Here is a 21,913-nt window from a genome sequence, read left to right as displayed (position 1 = left end):
TTCAAGGAAGTCGCGTGAACAACAAGGAAACCGCTGTTCGGCAGTCACTGTTGTTTTGTCTTTAAAAGATGACCAACATGATTCCTTAACCGTAACCGAGGGTTTATTACTGTAACCGTTTAACCATTTGAAGCAGTCATATCAACCCACAACACATCCTAAATGTTATAAACTTAACCAGAAAACGTGTTAACTTGCAAACTACTTTCTTTTCAGTGGTTTTGAAGCCCAGACAAATTGATTTAGACCTGCTTTTAAGAAAGGACGATAAGGAGGATTCATGAATATAGAACTTTGAAATTTTTACTTTTAAGGCTGTGGTTCTGAAAACATATGTGTGAAAGGTCTTGCCAGAGAAAACTGTCACACAGCAACATCAGTGTTTGTTTGGGATGAGATACAGAAACTTGCTATTGACTGCGCCCGAGCACCACCTACAGAGATTTGAATGTCATCATCGACAACAACAACAACAAAAAAAGAAATCTAAGGAAAAAGATGTAGAAGTGTTGGACACAGTCGTCTGATTCATGTGTGGTTGGTGCTATGGCAGAACCAAAGAAACAGACGAGGCGATGGGAACTTCTTGCAAAATCAAGACGCTGAGTTAAAATCGTAGTAGTCGGGCTGCTGCACCCCTTGAAGTTTTGAACAACTCCAACGTCTACCTCCACGTCAGCCCCTGCGACGTTACCACTGCTGCTCAAATCAAAGACTCGTAAGAAGGGAGTAAATTTGCGAGCCAAATCGCAAAGCGACCTTCAGCTCGGCTGCTGCACGAGAACAGCCTGTGTGGAGGTATGGGAGACGGGAGGAAAGTAGAGGTGGTGGCGGTGGGGTGGAAATCAGGGAGGGAAGGAGGGATGGATGTAGGAGGATGAGGGGGAAGGGAGGGAGGGAGGATTGATAAAGCCTGATCTGTGCCACGGGGCATTTATGGCTGTTGGGGAGGCAGGGGGACGGGGATAGGGGGAAACGGGTGGGAGGAGGCATTGTCTGCTGTGTCCGTGCGTTTATAGGATTGAGCTCAAGTTTCCTTTGTGTTTCCATTTTGTTGAGGGATTATGTTCTTTGAGAGAGTTGTGCAAGCAGGCAGGCACACAGAGTGGAGGCGGAGAGGGAGAGAGAGAGAGAGAGAGAGGGGATGGGTGAGGCAGGGAGGGGGCATGAGGGAGGGAGGGAGGATGTCTTTGTTCAGAGCGTTGATCATGAACAAGACAGATAGCGGAGGGTGTGTGTCTGCAGGAGTGTGTGCATGCAAGTGAGCGTATCTGTGTGTGTTTAAATGCCAGAGAGAGAGTGTGTGTTTATGTGCGTGTGTGTGTGTGTCAGAGAGAGCAAAGCAAGATGTCAGGACATGTAACCAGCCATGTAACAATTTAAAATCAATTTGCCTCCCAAGAAGGAATTGCTCTGCGAACAGTTTTTCCCTCCGAGCGTTCTACAGGACTTTCATTCTATCTAAATAGATATCAATTACATAATCGCTTTTCTTCCCTCTGCCCGGCCGCCGGCTGCAAAGTTTGTCACACCGAGCTGCGGCGTAATTGCCCCTCACGTCGTAATGTTTTGTGATTGCTTGTGACATTTGCAATGTCATTGATCAAACAGGGCACAGTTCTAATGAAGACGCAGAAAAGCTCTGACTGAAGCGAGGAAGTGGGGTGGAGGAGGTGGCGGGGGGGGGGGGGGGGTCCTTACGCTTCTTGTGAACTGTGTCAACTGAAGCAACAGTTTCATGTTGGAAACCACCTCCTTTCCCTCGAACCGTCACATCCAAAACCACTTTTCCCTCATTAATCGATTGGTGGCAGATGAAAGTGTGTGCCTCTCCAGCATTCATCATAAATTCAAAAAGAGAAAAAAAAGAAGAAGTAACTGGAAGTCTTAACTGGTGATAATCTGAGCACTGAAAGTTTTCCAGCTAAATACACTTACCTTGTTCCAACCCCACTGGGTAACCACGCGCCCATTGTGTTTTCGTCAACTTGTTAAAACACCACATGGTACATTTGCATAGGATAACCAACATATAGCGAATCATTTGCATGCCTGAAAGTGCACTTGAGTAACCGTAATTACACGTGACACCAATTACTCTGTTACTTTGTATTAAATTATAATGGAAAATTCCACTAGAGAATTGGAGCCTAATTGCATCTTAATTTGCATAATTTTGCATATTAATCACATCTCAGATGAATAATAAATTTCAGCCGATTTTTTTAATTTATGCGCAGATACAAAAACAAGTTGAAAAATAATTTGTGAGGGAAAAAAAATAAATCAGGAACTATTACTAAGAGCATTTGTGCTAATTTCTCTCATTACCCGACGTTTAAGTTAAAGATATCTGCTCTCTTGATCAACGAGTTCTGCATTTGGAAATTGACGGTTCACCCCGGCAGAAAAAATGACACAAAAGAGGTGCGGAAATGTGAATTTGGAAATGCCCGTGCGTCCGTTTCGAATAAAAACTTTACGACTCTATTTAAAGCTTTTTCCGCTGCAGCCATGCCAAATGTATTCTGCAATGATAATTCAAATCACTTTCCACCTCTACCTTTTCTTTCTTTCTCTTTCACTCTGTCTCTTTTTTTTTTTCCTGGTCAACACCTGTGCCTGCTATTGTGTGTGGCTCCCTGCCAGCTCACACAAAATCCAATACCTGTGGCCCAGATTAAATTCAAATTTACAAAAACAACATATTTTCAGATTTAACACGCTATCCTTTCCAACACAAAGTTGACCAAGTAGTTCGAAAAACCCGATTATGAAGAAATGTAAAAAATAAAATAAAATTTGGAATTGCAAAATACCACTTTTGTAAGAAAGAAAATCTATATATACACACATATATATACATATATATGTGTGTATATACATATGAATGAATCGGTTTTATATGAGCCAACACAACCTCTTCTTGTGGCACACTGGTACAGGTTGTATCTAGTTAAACAAATGACTATTTTTTTTTTCAGTTTACTGATTGCATTTTTATTGGCAAAAATTTTTAAAAAAGGATACATCCAAACACCTCAGCTTTACAAATATTAAGCGATAATGTGACACACTTATAAGTCATTACCATTGTGACTGTAATTTCATCTTCTATGACTTTTGTTTCGTTTTGTTTCACTGAGACAATTTTGAGGGACTGCATATTTAAATTTCACTCGGTATAGAGATAAAGTTCACTGGCATGCATGGCTGTGGGTGTGAATGCCAGAAAAATAAAGAACATATAAAGAAACTGATAAATTTGGCTTGTACAGTATATCACTGTGTGTGGTCAGTAGGGCTGTAGAAGCACTGTAAATACCAGCTCAAAAAAATAATTACAGTAAATATAGTGCATTATAGGCAGCAGTTAATAGGTACTTATTTGGATAGCGTCATCATTTTCTTGAGCTGAGAAATGTTTCTGCTTTCTTGTCATTATTTGTTTTAATCCCCAGGTTAGAAACCACTGAGTTAAACTGAGACGTTTCACCTCGTCCTCCCACGTGAACAGCAAAGCTAAAGTGCCATTTACATTCATTTTGTGACGTCAAAGATGTGCTATAGTTGTGATTCCACCCAGACAGCGTGCCGTTATATTTTATATCCACATGTTGCTTATTGATGGAGTTGTCTCATCGCCTCTGATAAACCAGTGTCCATATTTACTCTCAGTGACCTGCCTCGTGCACTCTGGAGGGTTTGTTCAGCACGACGTGTTCATCTCTGTTAGAGCACGTTACACCAGCGTGGAGCTCAGCCGTGGACAACAGTGCCTTTCAGTGGCACAACAGAGGAACGAACGCAGCGAGGACGCAGGCTGCAGTGTTACAGCTCACACGCTGTGATACTGAGTGACAATAATAACACCCTGAGGGTCCGACACTACAACATTATAAGACTAACGGGAAATTAGATTGAATGAATTCAGAAATACTGCTGGGCCTCGAAGGCTATAAATCTGCCAGATATTTTGGAGAGAAATTACCTTCATTTATTAATTTAGTAATACTGACTCATTTACAGTCCCATTTGAAGATACTGACTCCAGAAAATCTCAAAACCAACCTCGAGGTGCAACTGAAGAAGGTACACTACCTTTAAGTCAAGTTCAACTCTCCAAATGACCCCAAACAATACACAAGACTGCATGTGCATGCTGCATGTGATCACCTTTAACAACATCACAATTACTTACGCTTACAATACAACAACAGGAGCAGAGACCTTAAGGGGACCTAAAAGTGAACTGCTCAAATTCTTGAAATTTGAGCAGCTTCAAATTTGTTATTATCAGCTAAATCACACCAAAGTCCTTCTACAACCCTGCAAAGCTAACAAATTTATCTAAAAGAACATTTTTACCATGCTACAACAAGTGCAGGTATAGAATCTCTTCTAAATCTGATGAAAATCTTTCATTTTCTGAATTTGCCCTCAAATAAGGGGAAATTTGCCCATCTGAATTATACTTCCACCCCAGTCTTTGCTACTTCTCCCACAGATTTCAAGTCCTGGATTCTTTGAATTCCACATCTTGCTCTGATAATGTCTCTGATCGTGCCCTGCATTGTTAGCATACAGCGTGGCCCTGTCTTGGGGACCTTCCCTATGTCAGTTCAGACTGTGTATGTTTAAATTACCAGTGGTGCAATAAACAGCAGCCCGGACTCTAACTCTTCCTCGCTTGTGTATTAAACTGCAGATTCTCCAACAATTAATCCCACCCAATGAGGAGTCGTTAATATTCTGCTCCACTCCACTGGCAGATGTAAAAAGCATTCTCAACTGACACATATAATTACTATGATACATCCCGGAAAGGTTTCCGTGTCTGAGCGCAATTTCAAATAACCAAGTGCTGCGCGGCTAATTATTGATAAATAAAATTAGTTGGGAGAACTTCAGGTGGGCGGGGCCGCGCGCAGGTGTCTGCTGAATGCGTGCGAGCGCGTGTGCGCACAGAGGAGGGAGAGCGCGACGATACAGCGGAGCTGACCTGCAATCACCGAGAACAGCGGGGACTTAATGATGTTTTGGTCTGCTGATCAAATTTCACATTTTCGCACAATCATTTTGGGCACCTGCTCAGAGAACAAAAGCCTGGGCTAAAACTGCTGGCCCGTGTGAACAACTCTGTGTGTGTGTGTGTGTGTGTGTGTGTTGCTGCTGCTTTTTTCTTCCTCTTTTTTTTTTTTTTTACATGTTCTCTTTTATTGTTTTTATAATAGACTACATGCGGGCAGAGACACACGTAAAGTTTGTTTTCTAGTGCCCTTATTCGATACACACACACACACACACACACACACACACACACACACAGAAGATAAATGAGTATTTATCTCCCTCTACTGGACCCTGTCAGTAAAACCACTTTGCTGCCTTTAAATACCCCCAGTGACAGCCAATCACGCATAGAACTCTTACGCAGATCCAGTCTAGTCTTTCAAAAACATGTGAAGCGTGCGGCTGGTTAAAATGCAAATTTGAAGGACCGACTGTGTAAAATACGGTATAAATATGTAGTCACACATTTTGCCAGAAAATACTGAGCATGGTCTGTCTGTGCTCAAATCGGTAATGAATATTATAGAAAAACAGCAAATAAAATGTAGCAGATCGTTATTGAAAATTCTGCCGAAGTTGAATATCATCATTATATGTGCTGTTTAGCATACTAACTTGTAGGATAGCATAGTTCAAAAGTCTAAGACTTCAAAGCAATAAAAACATATTTATAACAATGTAACAATACTGTAGTGATTGTTCAAAGTAAACAGCAGCAGACAGAGTGCTAGAGTTCTGTGAAAGCGAAGACGAACCCCAGCACAGGCAAGGCCAAACACACACTGCTCCGATTGTTAAAATTTCCAAAGGTTCTTGAAAGCAGCACTGTTATGTGTACGTCGTTTTCACCATAGGCATTATGGGTACAATATGGGGTGAGTTGCATAAGGTTACAAGAGGCTGCAGTGTGGATGGAGGCTGTCTCCCCGGTCTGTGGTGGACACGGAGCCTTAACGCTGTGTCTTTCCCGATCTGATGCAGCGGATCAGCAGCCTCGCCGCATGCCGGGAGTTTGGCGGCCTCGTGGCCTGTACAGCGGGGGTCTGTGCCCGCAAGAACAGCTGCAAGCAGCCGGCTGCGCACCGGCAGTGGGACGGTCCGGTTGTGCGTCCCGTGCGTCCTTACACTGCGGCGCCGGGCCGGAGGCTGTGCGGACGGAGTCTCTGCGGACGGAGTCTCGTTTTCGCCGGTGTGAAACACAGACTGTTCTGCTCGCAGCAAGGAGCTGACGGGCCCAAAGAGAGCTCCGGCCGCCGGCCCGCTATATCCGTGGTCGGCATCCCAGACCCGATCACATGGATCCGGTGTAAGGTCATCATGTTTGCACTCGATCTGTACTTTGAGTTAGACGTCAACTCTGAGGAGTTTGAAAGAGGTGTGAAGCAGGTAACTACCGACAGGCCGTTTTACTTTTCCATCAGTACTGTCAGTAATAAAAAGCACATTTTTCATGCTTTATATGGACCATTGTTTGAAAGCGTTACCTTTAGTGATAAATACACGTTTATATCTGATACAAGGACATCAAGAGTTCATGGATTGGATAACGTAGGTGGGACCACACCCCATTAAACTATACCTCACTAAATAACATTTTGCTCTGTTCTAAAGTTTGCATCACATCACGTAACCTTCATCAGTCTGTTGATCTTCAGCTTTACTTTTTTTAATAGCAGTGTTGTCCCACATGTGTTTGCCCCCCCCCCAAAAAAAGCATCATTGATTCCGATAATCAAGTGCTTTCCACCTTCAGTGAATGCACACGCAGCCAGGGATTGAACCACCAACCTTCTGATTACTCGATGACCTGCTCTTCTATCTGAGCCACAACTACCCCTGCTGAAATGAACGTGCCAAGGTGAAAACTGGGCAGGTTCATTGTGGTAACGAAGAACACGTAACACGACTGAAAGCAGCAGAGCAGTTTTGGCACTGCTTTTAAGAGACTTAAGATTGTGTATTTATTTATTCTTCTGGTTATTACCCAGCCTGAGGCAACATGGAAGGTTTTAAACCCGTTTTAAAGACACAACCACACACTTGTCCCGACAGGAATCGCGGCTTTTCATTAAATACTGTGGTTAAAGTGAATAAGCCACCTTTTTGTTTCTCATCCATTCCAGGCTTTGGTTCATGTCTCCAACAAGATGTCCAGCGGCAGATATCATGAGCTAAAGGGGATAGTGTCCAATGAGGTAACACATCAAAGACATAACAAAGGTGTATTAAAAAAGCTGACTTTGTTGAGAGTGTCCCACACAGACAGTACAGGACTGTATCAAACTGTTAGTGTTAATAAAATCTAACATTTAGTATTTATGTCAAATTAAGACTTTTTTTTCTCACTTTCAGTCTTTTTTAGTAATGATTGTCTTCTCCAAAAGTTGAATCTGTTCATCTGGACGTAGCGTTTTGTGGGAGAAACGTTTCGTCACTCATCCAAGTGACTTCTTCAGTCTCAGCTGACTGCAGGTTTCCCCAAACCTTATAAACAGATATAATGATTGTCTTGTTTTTCCTTCCAGATGTTGGAATATGTTGAGAAGAGGTGCGGGTCTCTCACTGATGCTCAGAGGAAGCAGCTCGGTGTCCAAATGGATGATATTGTATTTGTGCTTCCAGAGGACATCTCTGTCGTCTTTGATCAGTATGGTCAGTTTGTGAAATCAGGACACGGTATGAGGAAGTGATATGAACAGCAGGACAGACTCTGATTTCTGTCTTTTTTCTTGCAGGTAGGAAGTTTTGCTTTATCGTCATGAGATTTTGGATCCTGTCATCACACGAAGGACCCGATGACCCTGAGGGTACAAAAATCTTCAAAGTGGGATCCAGTGAAGACAGCGGCCCACAGAAGAAAATTGTAACTGCTGTTTATGAGTAAGCACTCATCTCGTCATCTGTCAACATCACAAACAAGCCGGGCATCCAGAAGCATGGCTTAGAAACAAATATTTCCTCATTCAGTTCTGGCATGTTAGCAGAGCTGAAGCTATGTCTGCTCTTTCTTTGCTTAAAGCAAACTTTTGATCATTAATTTGCTGAAATGTGCCAAAATCTTTGTTTGCTTTACTTCTCCGTATAGGCTATGCTGATGCAAAATTAAAGTGTACAAATATTTGCTTAGAGATAATTTTATGTTGGCAAAAGCTCAAAGCTACCTGCAGGCCTTCAGCATACAGCAGGTCTGTTTTTGTTGGGAGGGGAGCAGAGCTGCCGATGGTGAGTTGAATGTTTTTAAAGTAAATGCAAAAAGTATAACAGTGAAATGTTCGGAAGGATCACATGGATGAGGGTCTGTGTTGTATTTAATGCCTCTCTTGGGGAAAGTGGCAAAAGTGACATGTATATTTCTACTGCTACTTCAGTCACTTGAAAGTAAGAAACAAAAATAGTACTGGTAGGAAAAAAAGGGTAAAACAATTATTTCTGCTTTCAATTTTCTTTAAAAACTCATTTTGGGGGTCAATTTTGTTTTTAAAAACTTTTTAGAATTGTGGCATAGACTATATAACAGATGAACATATTCACTGGGATGTCACCCATGGGCTGGTTGACATATTTTGAAGCCTTCTTGTTACCATTGTGGGTCTTTTTTTAAACCAGAAGTGACCTCATTTCATTGAAAAGGTGGAATTTTGCTTACTAGCTGGGTTAGCAGGAATATTTATGTAATATAGTTATTAACAATATTTGACAGATAGAAGCTTCTTTTGGCTTCTCCCTAATGATCGCCATAACAGGTGGATCTAAATGTTTGATTTGGCAGATTTTTTGCTGGATGTCCAGATGTGCTTCGTCCCTGGGATTTGTGTGTGATCTTTCATTCATTAGGTGAATGTGTTAACCACTACACTAAAATCAAACCTGCCCCAAATCACCCACACAGTTAAATTTGAGCTTTACCAGCATCCAGAGATATATGAAATCTAACATCCCTAAAGTCGAATATCGTGCTCTTTTGGAGCCAGCCACAGTGGCTATGTGAGGATCTGCAGTTTTTTAGTTTCTGTGTTGGATTCATTTTAGACTCTGAATTTGCAGGTTGGTTTATGACCAACAGCCACACTACTGCGGGGCTTTAGGACCCTTAAAACTGAGACTTTTGGAAATGCTGCTAAGCTACTTGTAGTTTGAAAATCTTATCAGCGTATTACGCTCTTTCCACAGTCATCATCTCCTCGTGCTTCTAGTTACTTTATGTAACCATTCTTTAAAATCATGCATCTAGGCAAAGGAATTCATTTATACCATCATGGTTCTTCCTCCCCATCAAGAAATCAAACCCTCAGCTTCCTGTTTACAGTGGCAGATGCATGTTCAGTGTACTTGAATGGTCATGTGACTGATTCTTCTATCACACGATGTGTGCAGGGATGATGTGTGAAAAAACAAACTGAGAGGCAGCAACTTTTAGTCCCCTGTCACTGTTAACACACGGTGTATTCAGGCACAGTTGTGTCTGCTGGTCAGTGTTTAGAGCAACACACACTACCATCACATACCTGAAACAAAACTAATCAATCTTTTTTTTTTTTTTCTTTGAAAGCAACCTGGCTGTGCGGAAATCTCATGCCACATCATAAACCTTTGTTTCAAACCTTTAAAAGATAAGCAGTAACTTGTAACTTTATTTTCTATTATTTCACCAAATATCAACAAAGAATTGTGGCTCTTATTTTTGCCTTAAAGTGTTAAGAAACATTGGCATAACTGCAATTCCTTCACTGCAAAGGTCTGCTAACTTCTTGTAGTTTGGAATCCAGCTCTGAGTATGTTAAATTCTTCAATAAAGTTTGCTGGTTAAACAAAAAGACAAATCATTCCACACCCACACAGTGCTAACAGTCAAAGCCTCTTTCTGTTCTCAGCCAGTAATCCAGTTAGTTGTTGGACCACAGTGTGTGGCTATTCTACCTAATACCCACCTATCTAGTTAGCCAGATTCTCTGTCCTATTGTTCCAGGTCTTACAATCCTCTCTGAGAAAGCCTGTTACACTTCAAATGTTATCCTAAAGGCTCGCATGAAACCGACAGTTTGGCATGAAACGTGCCATTTTCAGAATTCTATATAATTATTTTCAAGGTGAGGCAAGAAGCAAAACTTTAGTTTGAATGTCAGGGTTAGTCGGTCCATCTTTTCTTTCAGCACTTTCAATAAACTTGTACTACTAATCTAGGATGTGGATGATTAACAGTGTGGGAAGTTTTTAACCATCTTTGCTTCGTGTCGTTGCAGATTCCACCGAGAGCTGACGAGGGGAGCCTCTTCTGACTGGACTGTTACCACTGTTTGGCACTGGCACTGGAAACTAGCTGAATAATCTGACTCAGCTTTGCTCACATTTGTCATTTTTTGCTTTCCTATGGAAGGCAACCTTCAAAGTGAGAAACTGTACTGATCATTTTCCATTTGGATCACATTAAATGGGACCCAGAGTGCTGGAGCTGTGCAGACACTGAGTACTACTTGATGATTTTTCTTTGATGCTCCTAAAGCCTTACATGTCAGACTATAAGTAATGGTACTGTACAGTCTCTCTGAGTCACCTGTCGACCACCGTCAGGTGTTTTTAAATGAGATTCTGTATATGCTTCACCATTACTCTTCTTATGGTCTGTTGACTGCCTCGTTTGTGTTTTCCTATTGAAAATGTTATCCCTTTAATAGACACTCCAAAGACAAAACAGTATATGAACAGATTGGTAAAGTTATTTTCTGGATCACTGGCCAACTTCATGTACATGCTTCTTTTTTTTGGGACCTTTCAACTACATGCTTTACCAAATTGAGTTTGGTAGTTTGTATTACAGCTGTAACCATGATATCTTTGTCACGTTCCAAAAGTTATTTTTATTAAATCTGAAAAATAAACTACAAATTATGATGGAGATACACAGGTATTTTTTCTAGAAACTAAGAAGTAATATTGATGTGATTGGTATCTGAGTACCAGTATGTTCTATCTATAAACTACATCACCAATTTCTGGCTTTTCCCTGATGAAAATCAGGACCCAACAGATTCCATTTGTTCTACACCACAGGTGTCAAACGCCAGTCCTCCAGGGCTGATGTCATGAAACATGTAAATGTCTCCCTGCTGCAACACACCTGAATAAAATTAGTAGGTCATTAGCAAGACACTTGACTGACAGAACTTGACTGCATGCGGAGGTGGCAATTCAGCCATTTGATTCATGTTACAGCAGCTCATGAGTGAATGAAGATGGTGCAATAAAAGTACTTTTTAGAAGTACATTTTTCCAAACACTTACATTACTTGAGTAAGTTATTATTTATTAAATAATAAAGTCAGTGTATGTAAAAGTAATCCATGTGAGCTAATAGCTCAGGTTTCACACTGCAGTTTAGTTTTGCATTTCTTTTTCTTTTTTCATTTCTGCTTGCACCTTCATCAGCAACTAGTAGAACAACACATTGAAATCCCACCTGTTAGTGGTTAAATTGTTGTTAAAGTAGGTCTTGAATACTCGTACAGACATGCAGTGCCAAATTTGTGGAGTACTTTTGTACTTTGTGGAGCACTGCAGAATAGTTTTTCCCACAAGTGACTAATATAAAGTCCAAGAGAAACTTTGTTAAAAACGAGGAATACAGTTAATATTAGATCTGTATTCTGGTATTCGACTAATACCGGAATTCTGTTAGTGATAAAAAACCATCAGGGAAGAAAATCCACTTTCTGTAACAAGCAGAAAGGGACATATGTTCTAGATGGCTGCCAGCGACAAAGCTGAAGCCAGTTCTTGATGGGCCAAAGAGAGCATAACACAAATCGTGTACAAAATGAAAATAGTTAGAATAGTACAGTTTTGCTCCAAGCAAGAATGACTAATTCTGCCATAAAATTCTCCACCTTAGCTTGTGTTTGTGCCCACAGTCACTGCCAGCAATGTGTCACTTGTCGAAGACATCACATTTGACAGGCTCGTGAATGTTGCGTGTCATCCAATTCTGTTAAAGCTTGCTGCAGTATTATTAATGTTGACAACATATTTGACAAACAGAGAGGATTCTGTCATTAGCGTCCGCTAATTCATGCATAATGAAACACGCTGAGGATTAGTCTAATTTTCCTGCATGGTAATACGCAGGGTCTGCGGAAGTTTGCGTGGGGGGGATTTTTTTTTTTTTTTTTTTATAGTTCCAGTCAAGCATCTCACTGAGTCATAATGAGATTAAATGAGTGTGGTTAGCTTAGCACGTGTCAATATGCTCATGGATATGGTGAGAGTACATTAAACAATTTAACACGCCTGTGCATCACTCACTTTAATGGAAATTAACAAGAAAACATAAACAAGTGGTGAATATACAAAAGCTAATGTTTTTATTAGTTATTTTATTGTTTTTTTGTATGTTCTGATGTGTGAATCAGTCCAGGCTAGATGCCAACTAGTTCATTAATCTGGTTAGCGAAGCAGATTGCAAACAATTCCTCATGCTTTCTTTAATGTGTATTTGTATGTTTGCATGTGTCCCAGCTCCAAGACGCTTCAGAGTCATTGTGCTATCTCTGTCAGAGTCTCATTATAAGGTTGATTAATAGAATTAAGGGATAAATATGTGTGGAAATGAAAGTTAATACTACTTCTAGATAGAAAAAAAAGTGATAAGAGTCAGAGAACATACTTAGTATTTACTGACAGCTGCCTTTTAATCATAACTGAACACTGCTTCACAGCAGCTTATGATATGCCAACAAAAGATGGCATGTTGTTTCCAATAAACAGAAAATGTTTGCTCAAACAAAGCACGCCTAAAATCACTCAACTTGATTTTCATTCACTTATTCATATACATACTGCTGCCATTTGAGAGGGTTGGCAACTATTAGGAGCAAGTTGCAATGTGGTAGTCACCTCAGCACATGAAGGGTCAAGGGACTGAACTACTGAAGCACCTGAACACTCTGATGAGTGGAAATCTCACTACAATCTGAACAATTTTGACATAATACTGAAATGCTGATGTGACAAATGTGCTGTTTCTATCAATTACATTTTTTATTTATTACTGTGAAAGAAATGTTTTGTCTCACATTTTTCTCATGAATTTTCAGAACTATTAATTAATTACTATGTGACTAGTGAATATTAATGATCGGTGACATCAACTTCATACAAAGCCCAAAACATGATCAGTGTTTTTAAAACAAAAATCAAAACAAATTAATTGAACAATGAAGTATTTTTGATTAAAACTGTTTATGCCACTCAGCATCACAATTTCTCTGACATTCATTTGTGTGTGTGCACTTTTGATATACTGATACAGACACGATATTCAGGCAAGATAAACAAACTATAGATCAAAACAAGTTTTGAATGGGACCCAAAAATCTGTGATGTTTGGTATGAAAAAGTACACCTGTGTGTGCTCTTTGAGGAAATCTCAAGAGTGCCTAAAGTAAAAAATTTGCTTAATGGCTGTAAAATCTGCTCTGTGATGCATAAAGGAGATAAGTTGTTTGTTGCTGTTCCCAGTGATGAAAATAGAGCTTCAAAGAACATCTCAGGTCTTCAGCATAACATTGCATACGACCAATTTAATGACGCAAGAAATAATTCCATATAGTGAGAAAAAAAATACCACAGCAAGTGCAGTATGTCTCTTCACATAACCTCCTTTTTGAATGGGTGTTCTGCCAGAAACTGTTAAGTGGCTTCCAGCAAATTCATTAAATAACAGAAAAGGCAGCAACCTACAAAGCCTTAATCCAAAAAATAGGTCAAGATTTTTAAAAACGGTTTCATTTCTTGTGTCCTTTTTATATATTTTTACATTTTAATTTTAATCCAGGGAAGATCTTTATCCATAAAATATATGACACAAGTAATTGTGTAGAGGATGCAGTTTTCATCAGCAGTAGTTTTCGTTTTGTTAAAGACTGTATCAGCACAGAAAGGATTAAAATTTAACTCATTCGCTCTGGAATGTTTTCATGTTAATGCAGATATTTCATAGCTGACTCTGAAATCATTTACACAGCATATGCACTGCAAGTTTCTCTGTTGCAAAGACAGATGAAATGCAAACAGCGTTCTATCCTGCTCTTAAAAAAGACTTTAGCTGACAATAAGCTGTGAGAATTATGAGAATCGTGGTCTAAAAAAGCTTTCCTAACAAACTAAAACACATTTTTGTGAGAAGGAAAAACTTCTAGGGATGAGGAAAATTGTTAATGTTAAAAAACCCTTCAGTATTACATTGCTTTTATTTCCCTGAGAACGTTGCGGAAATTCTCCACACAAACCTCCCTGGTTGCTTGCTTCATTGACGCGAGTTTCCAGGCTTCCTCAAACGTCTCCTCAGAAATATTCACACCAGCATTCCTGAAGATCGTTGCAATCTGTAAGAAATATGTCAGCAACAGTAAGAAAGATTCAAGCAATGAAGTCAACTAGTGAAGCTGCTCAGGCACACTGTTTTTCTGCCATTTCTTATTCATCACTGTCATGGCTCTGTTATTTTTTCATAAATGGAGTCTGGCAGCCCCCAACTCTCTATGGTAAAATATTTTTAAATCTGGCAGACTGATAACAGAAAGACCATAATATGTATAAAACACTGGACTGGACTATAGACTGTAACTTTGACGGACTGGGGTTGGTATTTTGTTTGTTGAATCTTTGGTTATGTGTTTGGAACCAGAATGGCTCTTAATTGGACGAGGGGGGGCTACGCTATTAGCTAATGCTACCAACCTGATTTAGAAAGCTGCATATACGGATTGTTAATTAGTGCTAACATAAAAATTCTTACTTCAATTTAACTGAAAAATCATGAGTACACACCTCTTGGACAGTCTATTAATGCAAATATATTTGAAAGATACAGTTCAGTAACTTGAATTAATTGAGGTTAGAGTGTTTTGGCACCTACATGACACTCAGAGCAGCCATGCACTTAATTATTCCTACATTTGGCGTTTACAGTTTAAACTAGTTATTTTTAAAAATGTTCTAATGAAGGGGGAAATTAGCTGTGGACACCAAAATGGTTTATATCTGCTCTACTTTAAACATGAGATTCTAGAGGAGCTGACCCACTTCTGAAGCCAGCCTTAAGTGGTCTTAGAGGAACTGCACTTTCTGGTACTTCTGTTCTGACTTTATTTTTTAGCTCTCTGGTAGAACTCCTGATTACTTTCACCATTTTATTTGCATTTTATACTGTATTTCTACACCTTCAGTAATTTCACATTTAGACGTATTTATGCATGTAATTCTTCCACCACTGGGGGGACACCAAGTCATTCCTAAGCCAGCCAAGACAAGAAATCTCTCCAGCAAATCCTCAGTCTGCCCCAAGGCCTCCCTCCAGTAGCACATGCCTGAAACATCTTTCATAGAAGATCTCCTAGAACCTCCTCAGCTGGCTCTTTTCGTTATGAAGAAGAAGCAGCTCTACTTCCAGTCCCACTTGAATAACCAAGCTCCTATCCCAAAGGGAGATCCCAGCGATCCTTATACGGAAACTCAGTTCCACCACTTGTATCTGCGTGTATGATATAAGTGTCGGTGGAAACGTAGACTGACTAATAAATCGACAGGTTCACCCAGCTTTCTCTTCGCCACAACAGATTGGGGCTGCAGAAACTGTACCAATCTGTTTGTCTATCTCACGCTCCACTCTCCCCTCACTCATTGACAAGAACACAAGATACTTAAACTCCTCCAGTTGGGGCAGCAACTCGTCTCCGGAGGCCGGAGGGTACTCCACCCCTTTCTAGCTGTAAACCATGGTCTCCGAGTTGGACGCGCTGATTCCCATTCCAACCATTTAACACTCAGCCGTAAACTGCTCCAGTCTAAGCTGGAGGTCACTACCTGATAAAGCCAACAGAACCACATCATCTGCAAAAGTAAAGGTGAATTGCTGAGGCCACCAAAGTGGAGACCATCCACCACCTGGCTATTTGCAGATCTTAAAAACTATGAACAGAATTGGTGACAAAAGGCAGCGCTGGCAGAGGCCAGAGTTCAGCAACCACCAGAAATGAGTTTGACTTACTGCCAGCAAAGATTCTGAACTAAGTTTTAAAAAAAGAAAAAGAAAAACTCAAACATAAGCCTTTCTTAGGCAGATACATTACATGGGCCAGACTTTAATGCAGATTACCCAGATCAGTGGTGTTTATTTTATGGAACAGACCCCACTGTTGTGCATCAACAGACCTGCAGTGTAATAACTTTTTAACAGAGGCATCACTTATCTCACTTATCTTATCCTATCTTCAGAAACACAATGCTGTAATAACTTGCAATTTTCGTCTCTGTCAAAAAAAAAGTAAAATCTTTTACTGGCAAATACTACTCCTACTACTCCTACTACTCCTACTACTACTAATAATAATAATAATAATAATAATAATAATAATAATAATAATGATAATAATGTTCTTTTTCATACAAATAATAAAATGGTGAGATTTAAAATACAGACAGTGCCACCCCAGTCTCATCTATAGGCTGTACCTCCTCCTTGCTGCGAGGACAGAAGAAATGCTCCTCATAAACACCTTGCAGGGCATGAACTGATGGATGTAGAAGATCTGCAGCTGTGGACGTATCGCCATAATTGTTTTTGTCACCGACTCTTTTAATGCGAGGAGCTGGAAGATCTGAGCGCACAGATGGGATCCCGTACGTACGTCCATCTATTTAAAGAGAGACCAGATGATGTACAAGGAAGGGAGTGAAAAGTAAGCAAACCATGTAAAACATTTCTAAAATACAAAAGGAAGTTTTCAAATATGCACAATGTAAAATATCTCATGTATTAAGTGCTGCAAAAGACACACAGTATACGCACAGTAGATTTTATTAAAAATGGCTGGTTTTGATAAGTTAGTACGACAGTGATTTGAACTGTGTCATGAGGAAGATGTGTGTTTAAGAAGAAGTGAATGACAGTGGATTCCTGGTATATTCCTTCCTTAATCTTGTCCAAAGCGAGAGGCAGCTTTAATAGTGCAAAACATATTTGTCAGCTTAAAGTCTCCTGACTTACCTGATGGGAAACGACCAGCACCTGCAGCCCCGATGAGGGAGGAGGTAGTTCTGAAGTGGTCTGGGGCTGCCCTTGTCTGCCTAAGGCTTCTAACAGTTTTCAGTGAGCTGCCTGGCTCAACAGGCTCCAAGTCCTCAGGCTCAATCAAGGCCCGACAGGCAGGAAGCTGTGCTGTCACACTTTCTATGTTACCTGGAGCTGAGCTGGTTTGACGCTCTGCAGATAAATTAATCAGGAAATATTACTAATAATTAGTCCTCATATGTAACAGAGACCAAATTGTAAAAATGTAAACTGTAAACACGACTTAAATCTGTAGGCTTTTGGCATTTCTTATTGTCGGTGGTATCAGTGCAATTTTAGTTCTGTGAAGAAGCATAAAATAAACTGATAGATTAAATTGCCTTCTTCTTACCATTTGTAATAATGCACTGCTCTCGACTGTTGATGGGCATCTTGTCCTTCCAGTTGAGAAAGTTGGCAAACTCCAGAAAGTTGATAAGCCCGTCCTTGTCTGTGTCACAGTAGTCCATCACGTCATCCAGGACCGACTCACTGACATTCAGCTGAAACTGATGGCACACTGCACGCAGGTCCTCTTTGTCAATCATCCCCTTTCCTTTCTGGTAAATAACATAAAAAACAGGTTCATAATCCCTATAAACACATTTTGAACATGTAGAATCTGATCTGTAGGCAATGGGCAAAATATTTGGTACTGGTTTCAAGTTTCATAAATAACAACCTGTGATGACTTCAGCATATGTTTATAAGTGTGACACAAGTCAGCAAAATGAGAATTACAGAAGCCTTATTACTTTAAAAATCATCTTACCACAGAGTCACACATCACTGGCTTTTTCTTAAACCCAACAGCTTGACTTCCTCGTTACCAGCACTTTGACTTATCAAACACAAGTTGGCAACCTGTTGTGAGTCCATTCATACCTTGTCATAATGTCTGAATGCCTTTAGCAAGGAGGGGAAGTTTTCAAAGTTGACCTTCTTGAGGTGATGCCTCACTGCATTCACCAGGCTGCGCTGTCTGTCTGGGCCTCTCGTGTACTGCCGTGGATCTGTGGAGTAGATCAGCTCTCCAATGCCTGCAAAGGAAATATTTGTTGCCTTCAACTAAAAAAGCTTTTCTAAGGATACACCACATATTCCCGTATGTAAAGGGGGACAACATTTTTATACAAAATTTACCAAAATCATCTGGTGGTAAGACCATTCCAAACGTGTGATCAGGCGGAACAGGCAACATTTTTTCTCTCCTAAAAAAATGGGAAAATTAAATAAAACCTTAGTGAGATAATTAGAGGTCTCATATGTTTCACTGCAGGCAGTAAAAAACAATGTACATGACGATGGTTTTGCCCATTTGTTGTGCTATCTTGTCTCTGTTCCCAGATCTCTTCCAAGCAGCTGGATTGTAAAACCTAAGAAAAAAATAAGAACAATTCAAGTTGGCTTTCATTTTTTAAATTAGAAGGACAATGAGCAGATACGCAGTGTTAAGTAAATTAAAAACAAAAGAATTTCCTGGATGGCAACTTTATTTCGGTGCTTACTTCTGTGATTCCCCCAGCCAGTGAAGAGTTTTGCCAAGATTACGGCCATCGTTGAAATGAGGTGTGAGGATCCCAAATCTGCTATCTTTACTGTAATGAGTCCAGTCATACTTTCTATTAATTTGTTCACCTGGAATGAAGTAAAATAATTACACCGTGGTAAAAATGATGAAATTAAATTCAGAAATAGACTGTTGGTAGAAAGAGTAAAGACAGCATCAATAGTATGATTTTCTTCATTCTTACCAACAAAATAGGAATTATGGCTACGGATGTAAGCATCATGTGCCACCTCAGCTTCCCTCTCTACCTCCTGTGCTGTTTTTGCAGGGTTAATAATCTCACGCACACCCAAACCTTGATGAAAACAATGGGAGATATTCAGAAAATATAAGAAATATGAGAAAAATATATAAGAAAATTTAGAATGTAAAACAAAAAATGTAAAAGTTTTAAAAAAATTTCAATGACAGCACACAACCATTACAAACTTCAACCAATTTTCATGTTGTTTTATTAGCTTTTGACTTATTTAATGTTACAAATACAAATACATACCTTTCACTATTTTTACACCAAATGTAGTTTTCTCATTACACAGTGGGGGGAGTTCAGAACGTTGGACACATGATCTGCCCAGAGGAGCCTTCTTATTTGAGGCATATACAGATTCACTAAGTTCTTGTAACTTCTGCTGGAACACGGTCTTTGGGGAAGGATTTAGCAACCTTTCACCCTGTAGGAACCATGTAAAAACAATTATTGTCGGTCAGTATTCTGAATGTGTCAGTGTATACTTTAAATTTTCTACTCAAAGCAACATTGTGCCATAAATTAATTGTACGCCGGCTTCCAAACACGGTGACATCACAAAACAGATGTGAATGCATAGAAAACTCCAGAAAGCAAATATAAAAACCATCATCAATGTCAGCTTCATAGGAAAATTCAATTTGAGGGGTATCATAAAATCCTGAAAAAAGCAAATGACTTACTTAGGGAAACCACTATAATACCACAGTACAGTAAATGCCTCTGACAGGGGTAGGTCGTTTTTACTTCCATTACATGATTATGAATGACTAGTCCATTCAACCCCTAAATCTTCTAAGGTAAACATGATTATGCCGCAATGTACAAACGTATAAATACTGCACCGCTTCACCTCTAGTGCCATGTGCACACAGGCAGGTTAGAAAAGAAGGAAAATGGAAGAGAAGGTCCAATATTAGGCCTTTTCATTCTACCACAAAGCCAGTAAGTTGTGAGCCAGTGCTTTTTCAAGTGTTGTTGATCGTTTTCTAAGTAATCCTAAATTAATAATGTCTGTCCCTTATAGTTTGTCGGTCATTATCAATCTCAGTTGATATGTGCTCAAGTCCAAAAGAGCATCCCAAAACACAGATACTGTATGTGTGCATTTTGAATGTGCACAAAAGTAGCCTTATATCTGATATCTGCACTCTGTACTCTTCATGATTAGCATCAAACAAAAGTAAATCATACACATTTGAACACAGGCTTAACAGGGATAACAAAAACAGAATAAATAAGGGCCTCACTGTATTTTAATCCAGGACAGTTTGAACTTTTGTCAATGTTTTTGACATTTTTTATCATAAATTGATGTACAAAAGGTAAAACTTCACATATGAGCATCCTCCCAATCTTGAAATGAAATCTATTACTACTTCATCGAGTGTAAGGTGGTGAGACTTACTTATTTCCATACTTAAGTCACTTACGTAAAAGTCAGAGTCCTACTTAAACAACAGTACAGTTGTACAGAGTTACATACAGGATATTATTTGTAGTAACAGAAAAGCACTAGTTTTAGTTTAAGTGTAACTTTTTATTGTGATTGCACAGTCATACTTTGTAAAATAGTGAAAGGAAATTGTAGTACTGTCTTAATTCAAAGATGTACAGCAGTATAAACTAAATAAATAAATAATAATTAATTTTCTGCACTATATAAATACCATTTCATTTATCGTGTCAATTCCATTTAAGTTATATGACCCTGAAATCCATTACCAAACAGAGTAATACATTTGTCATTGGTCCTGATCTACACAAAATATCATCCTACCAAATTCAGTGTAGTTAATAACCTTCCCTGTTGTCCCTTTAACAATTCCAGGAAGCTCATACTCACAGTGAGGGGTGCTTTGGTGATGACACCATGAACAAGAGTGCTGGCAACATCTGGGTCATTTGCCTTCCCTGTGTGGACTCTGATAGTTCCTGGTCCGGGCTGGTTGCTATTGCGGAATTTCCTCACCACCGGTGGAGTCGTGGGCTGATAATTGCAGGGAAAGAGTTAACCCATAATGTCACACATTTTGTCTATAAAAAACCCTCAGATTGATAATCCCAACAGAGGCAAAACAAATGTTTTAAGTTGAGATAATAGATGTCTAAAGCGCTTCAAGTGATTTTTCAGGGGTTTTTTTTCACTTGGAACTTGTACTTTTACCATCATTGTCCCACAATTATCCCCACTTCCGGATGCTCTGAGTGCCATGTCTCAACACACAACAATGAACTCACTCTTTCCACTTCTCGTAAACAGATTTTCACACTGTCTCCTGTAGGTATTAGTTTCCCAGCCTGCATTATAGAAAAAAAAGTCCAGTATGTTTATATTAGAGAAATAAAGGTCTATTTTACTACAACTTCGGCAATACAATAGCAGTACGATAGCACAGGATAAGCTATCTTAAAATAGACTTACCTTCGGTATATTTCGGATTCTGTCGCTACATTTCACTTCGCTAGACGTGTTAATGTCAGTCATAATGAATTTAGAAGCAGCCTTTGTAACGTTTGTCTGTAAAGTTTGTCTCTAAGTAAGTATGGGACGTTTTTAAGGCCAAACGGGTTTATGTTGTGCTCGGACACTGAACTGTGCACCTGTTTAAGTACCGTTGCCTATAGCAACATAACTCAGCAATTCAACTTAAAACTCTAGTTTGGTTTAAAATACCTTTCAAGGGAATCAAAGATTGTGAAAACTAATAGGGACACCATGTGAATGCTTGTCCAAAATAAAACACGATGTCTTATGTATTTATTGCTTTGACTCAGTGACATTAACCTTGAACCGAAATCCCTGCTTTTAGCTCACTAGCTTAAAGATAAAAAAAATAAAATAAATGTAAATGCTCTCTTTTGTTATTTTGGAGACAGACATATTTCAATAAATTTGGTATAAATCCTGGCGTGT

The 21,913-nt window shown here is 39.5% G+C and overlaps 3 protein-coding genes across 4 annotated transcripts in view; 1 reads left to right on the top strand and 2 right to left on the bottom strand.

The window, feature by feature from the left end:
- satb1b (SATB homeobox 1b) overlaps positions 1-14,450 on the bottom strand; it is a 104,758-nt gene extending 90,308 nt beyond the window's left edge. The window contains exon 1 of the mRNA XM_013268416.3: positions 14,355-14,450. The gene's annotated coding sequence lies outside the window, so the exon portion shown is untranslated. The remainder of the gene's footprint in view (positions 1-14,354) is intronic.
- Positions 5,906-10,966, top strand: si:dkey-82o10.4 (m-AAA protease-interacting protein 1, mitochondrial). The gene is made up of 5 exons (XM_005472865.4): positions 5,906-6,459; positions 7,197-7,268; positions 7,599-7,725; positions 7,809-7,953; positions 10,314-10,966. Exons 1-5 carry the CDS (start codon positions 6,049-6,051, stop codon positions 10,396-10,398), a joined length of 840 nt encoding a protein of 279 aa, XP_005472922.1. The 5' UTR covers positions 5,906-6,048; the 3' UTR covers positions 10,399-10,966.
- Positions 10,606-21,786, bottom strand: efhb (EF-hand domain family, member B). 2 transcript variants are annotated; one of them, XM_025911229.1, is made up of 13 exons: positions 21,422-21,786; positions 21,238-21,297; positions 20,843-20,986; positions 19,243-19,429; positions 18,931-19,041; positions 18,685-18,814; positions 18,475-18,552; positions 18,320-18,387; positions 18,062-18,216; positions 17,529-17,736; positions 17,114-17,329; positions 16,579-16,760; positions 10,606-14,450 (listed from the first exon to the last, which is right to left on the bottom strand). In XM_025911229.1, exons 1-13 carry the CDS (start codon positions 21,482-21,484, stop codon positions 14,304-14,306), a joined length of 1,749 nt encoding a protein of 582 aa, XP_025767014.1. In that variant the 5' UTR covers positions 21,485-21,786; the 3' UTR covers positions 10,606-14,303. The 2 variants fall into 2 exon arrangements, with proteins under 2 accessions (XP_025767014.1, XP_003443105.1); XM_003443057.5 differs by having other exon boundaries at positions 19,243-19,420.
- Positions 21,787-21,913: the final 127 nt, after the last annotated feature.

The sequence above is a fragment of the Oreochromis niloticus genome, linkage group LG11, assembly GCF_001858045.2.
Source record: "Oreochromis niloticus isolate F11D_XX linkage group LG11, O_niloticus_UMD_NMBU, whole genome shotgun sequence".
NCBI classification, from domain to species: domain Eukaryota; kingdom Metazoa; phylum Chordata; class Actinopteri; order Cichliformes; family Cichlidae; genus Oreochromis; species Oreochromis niloticus.
The sequence above is the reverse complement of the archived record's forward strand: the minus strand, read 5'-3'. Positions and strand labels throughout refer to the sequence as shown.

Coding starts and splice junctions, on each gene's coding strand:
- efhb (XM_025911229.1), bottom strand. CDS start 21,484: ATGACTGACATTAACACGTCTAGCGAAGTGAAATGTAGCGACAGAATC. Junction 19,042..19,242: donor TGGTGTAAAAATAGTGAAAG/GTATGTATTTGT, acceptor GTTTTCATCAAG/GTTTGGGTGTGCGTGAGATT. Junction 18,815..18,930: donor CCATAATTCCTATTTTGTTG/GTAAGAATGAAG, acceptor ACTTCATTCCAG/GTGAACAAATTAATAGAAAG.
- si:dkey-82o10.4 (XM_005472865.4), top strand. CDS start 6,049: ATGCAGCGGATCAGCAGCCTCGCCGCATGCCGGGAGTTTGGCGGCCTC. Junction 6,460..7,196: donor TTGAAAGAGGTGTGAAGCAG/GTAACTACCGAC, acceptor CATCCATTCCAG/GCTTTGGTTCATGTCTCCAA. Junction 7,726..7,808: donor TGTCGTCTTTGATCAGTATG/GTCAGTTTGTGA, acceptor TTTTTCTTGCAG/GTAGGAAGTTTTGCTTTATC.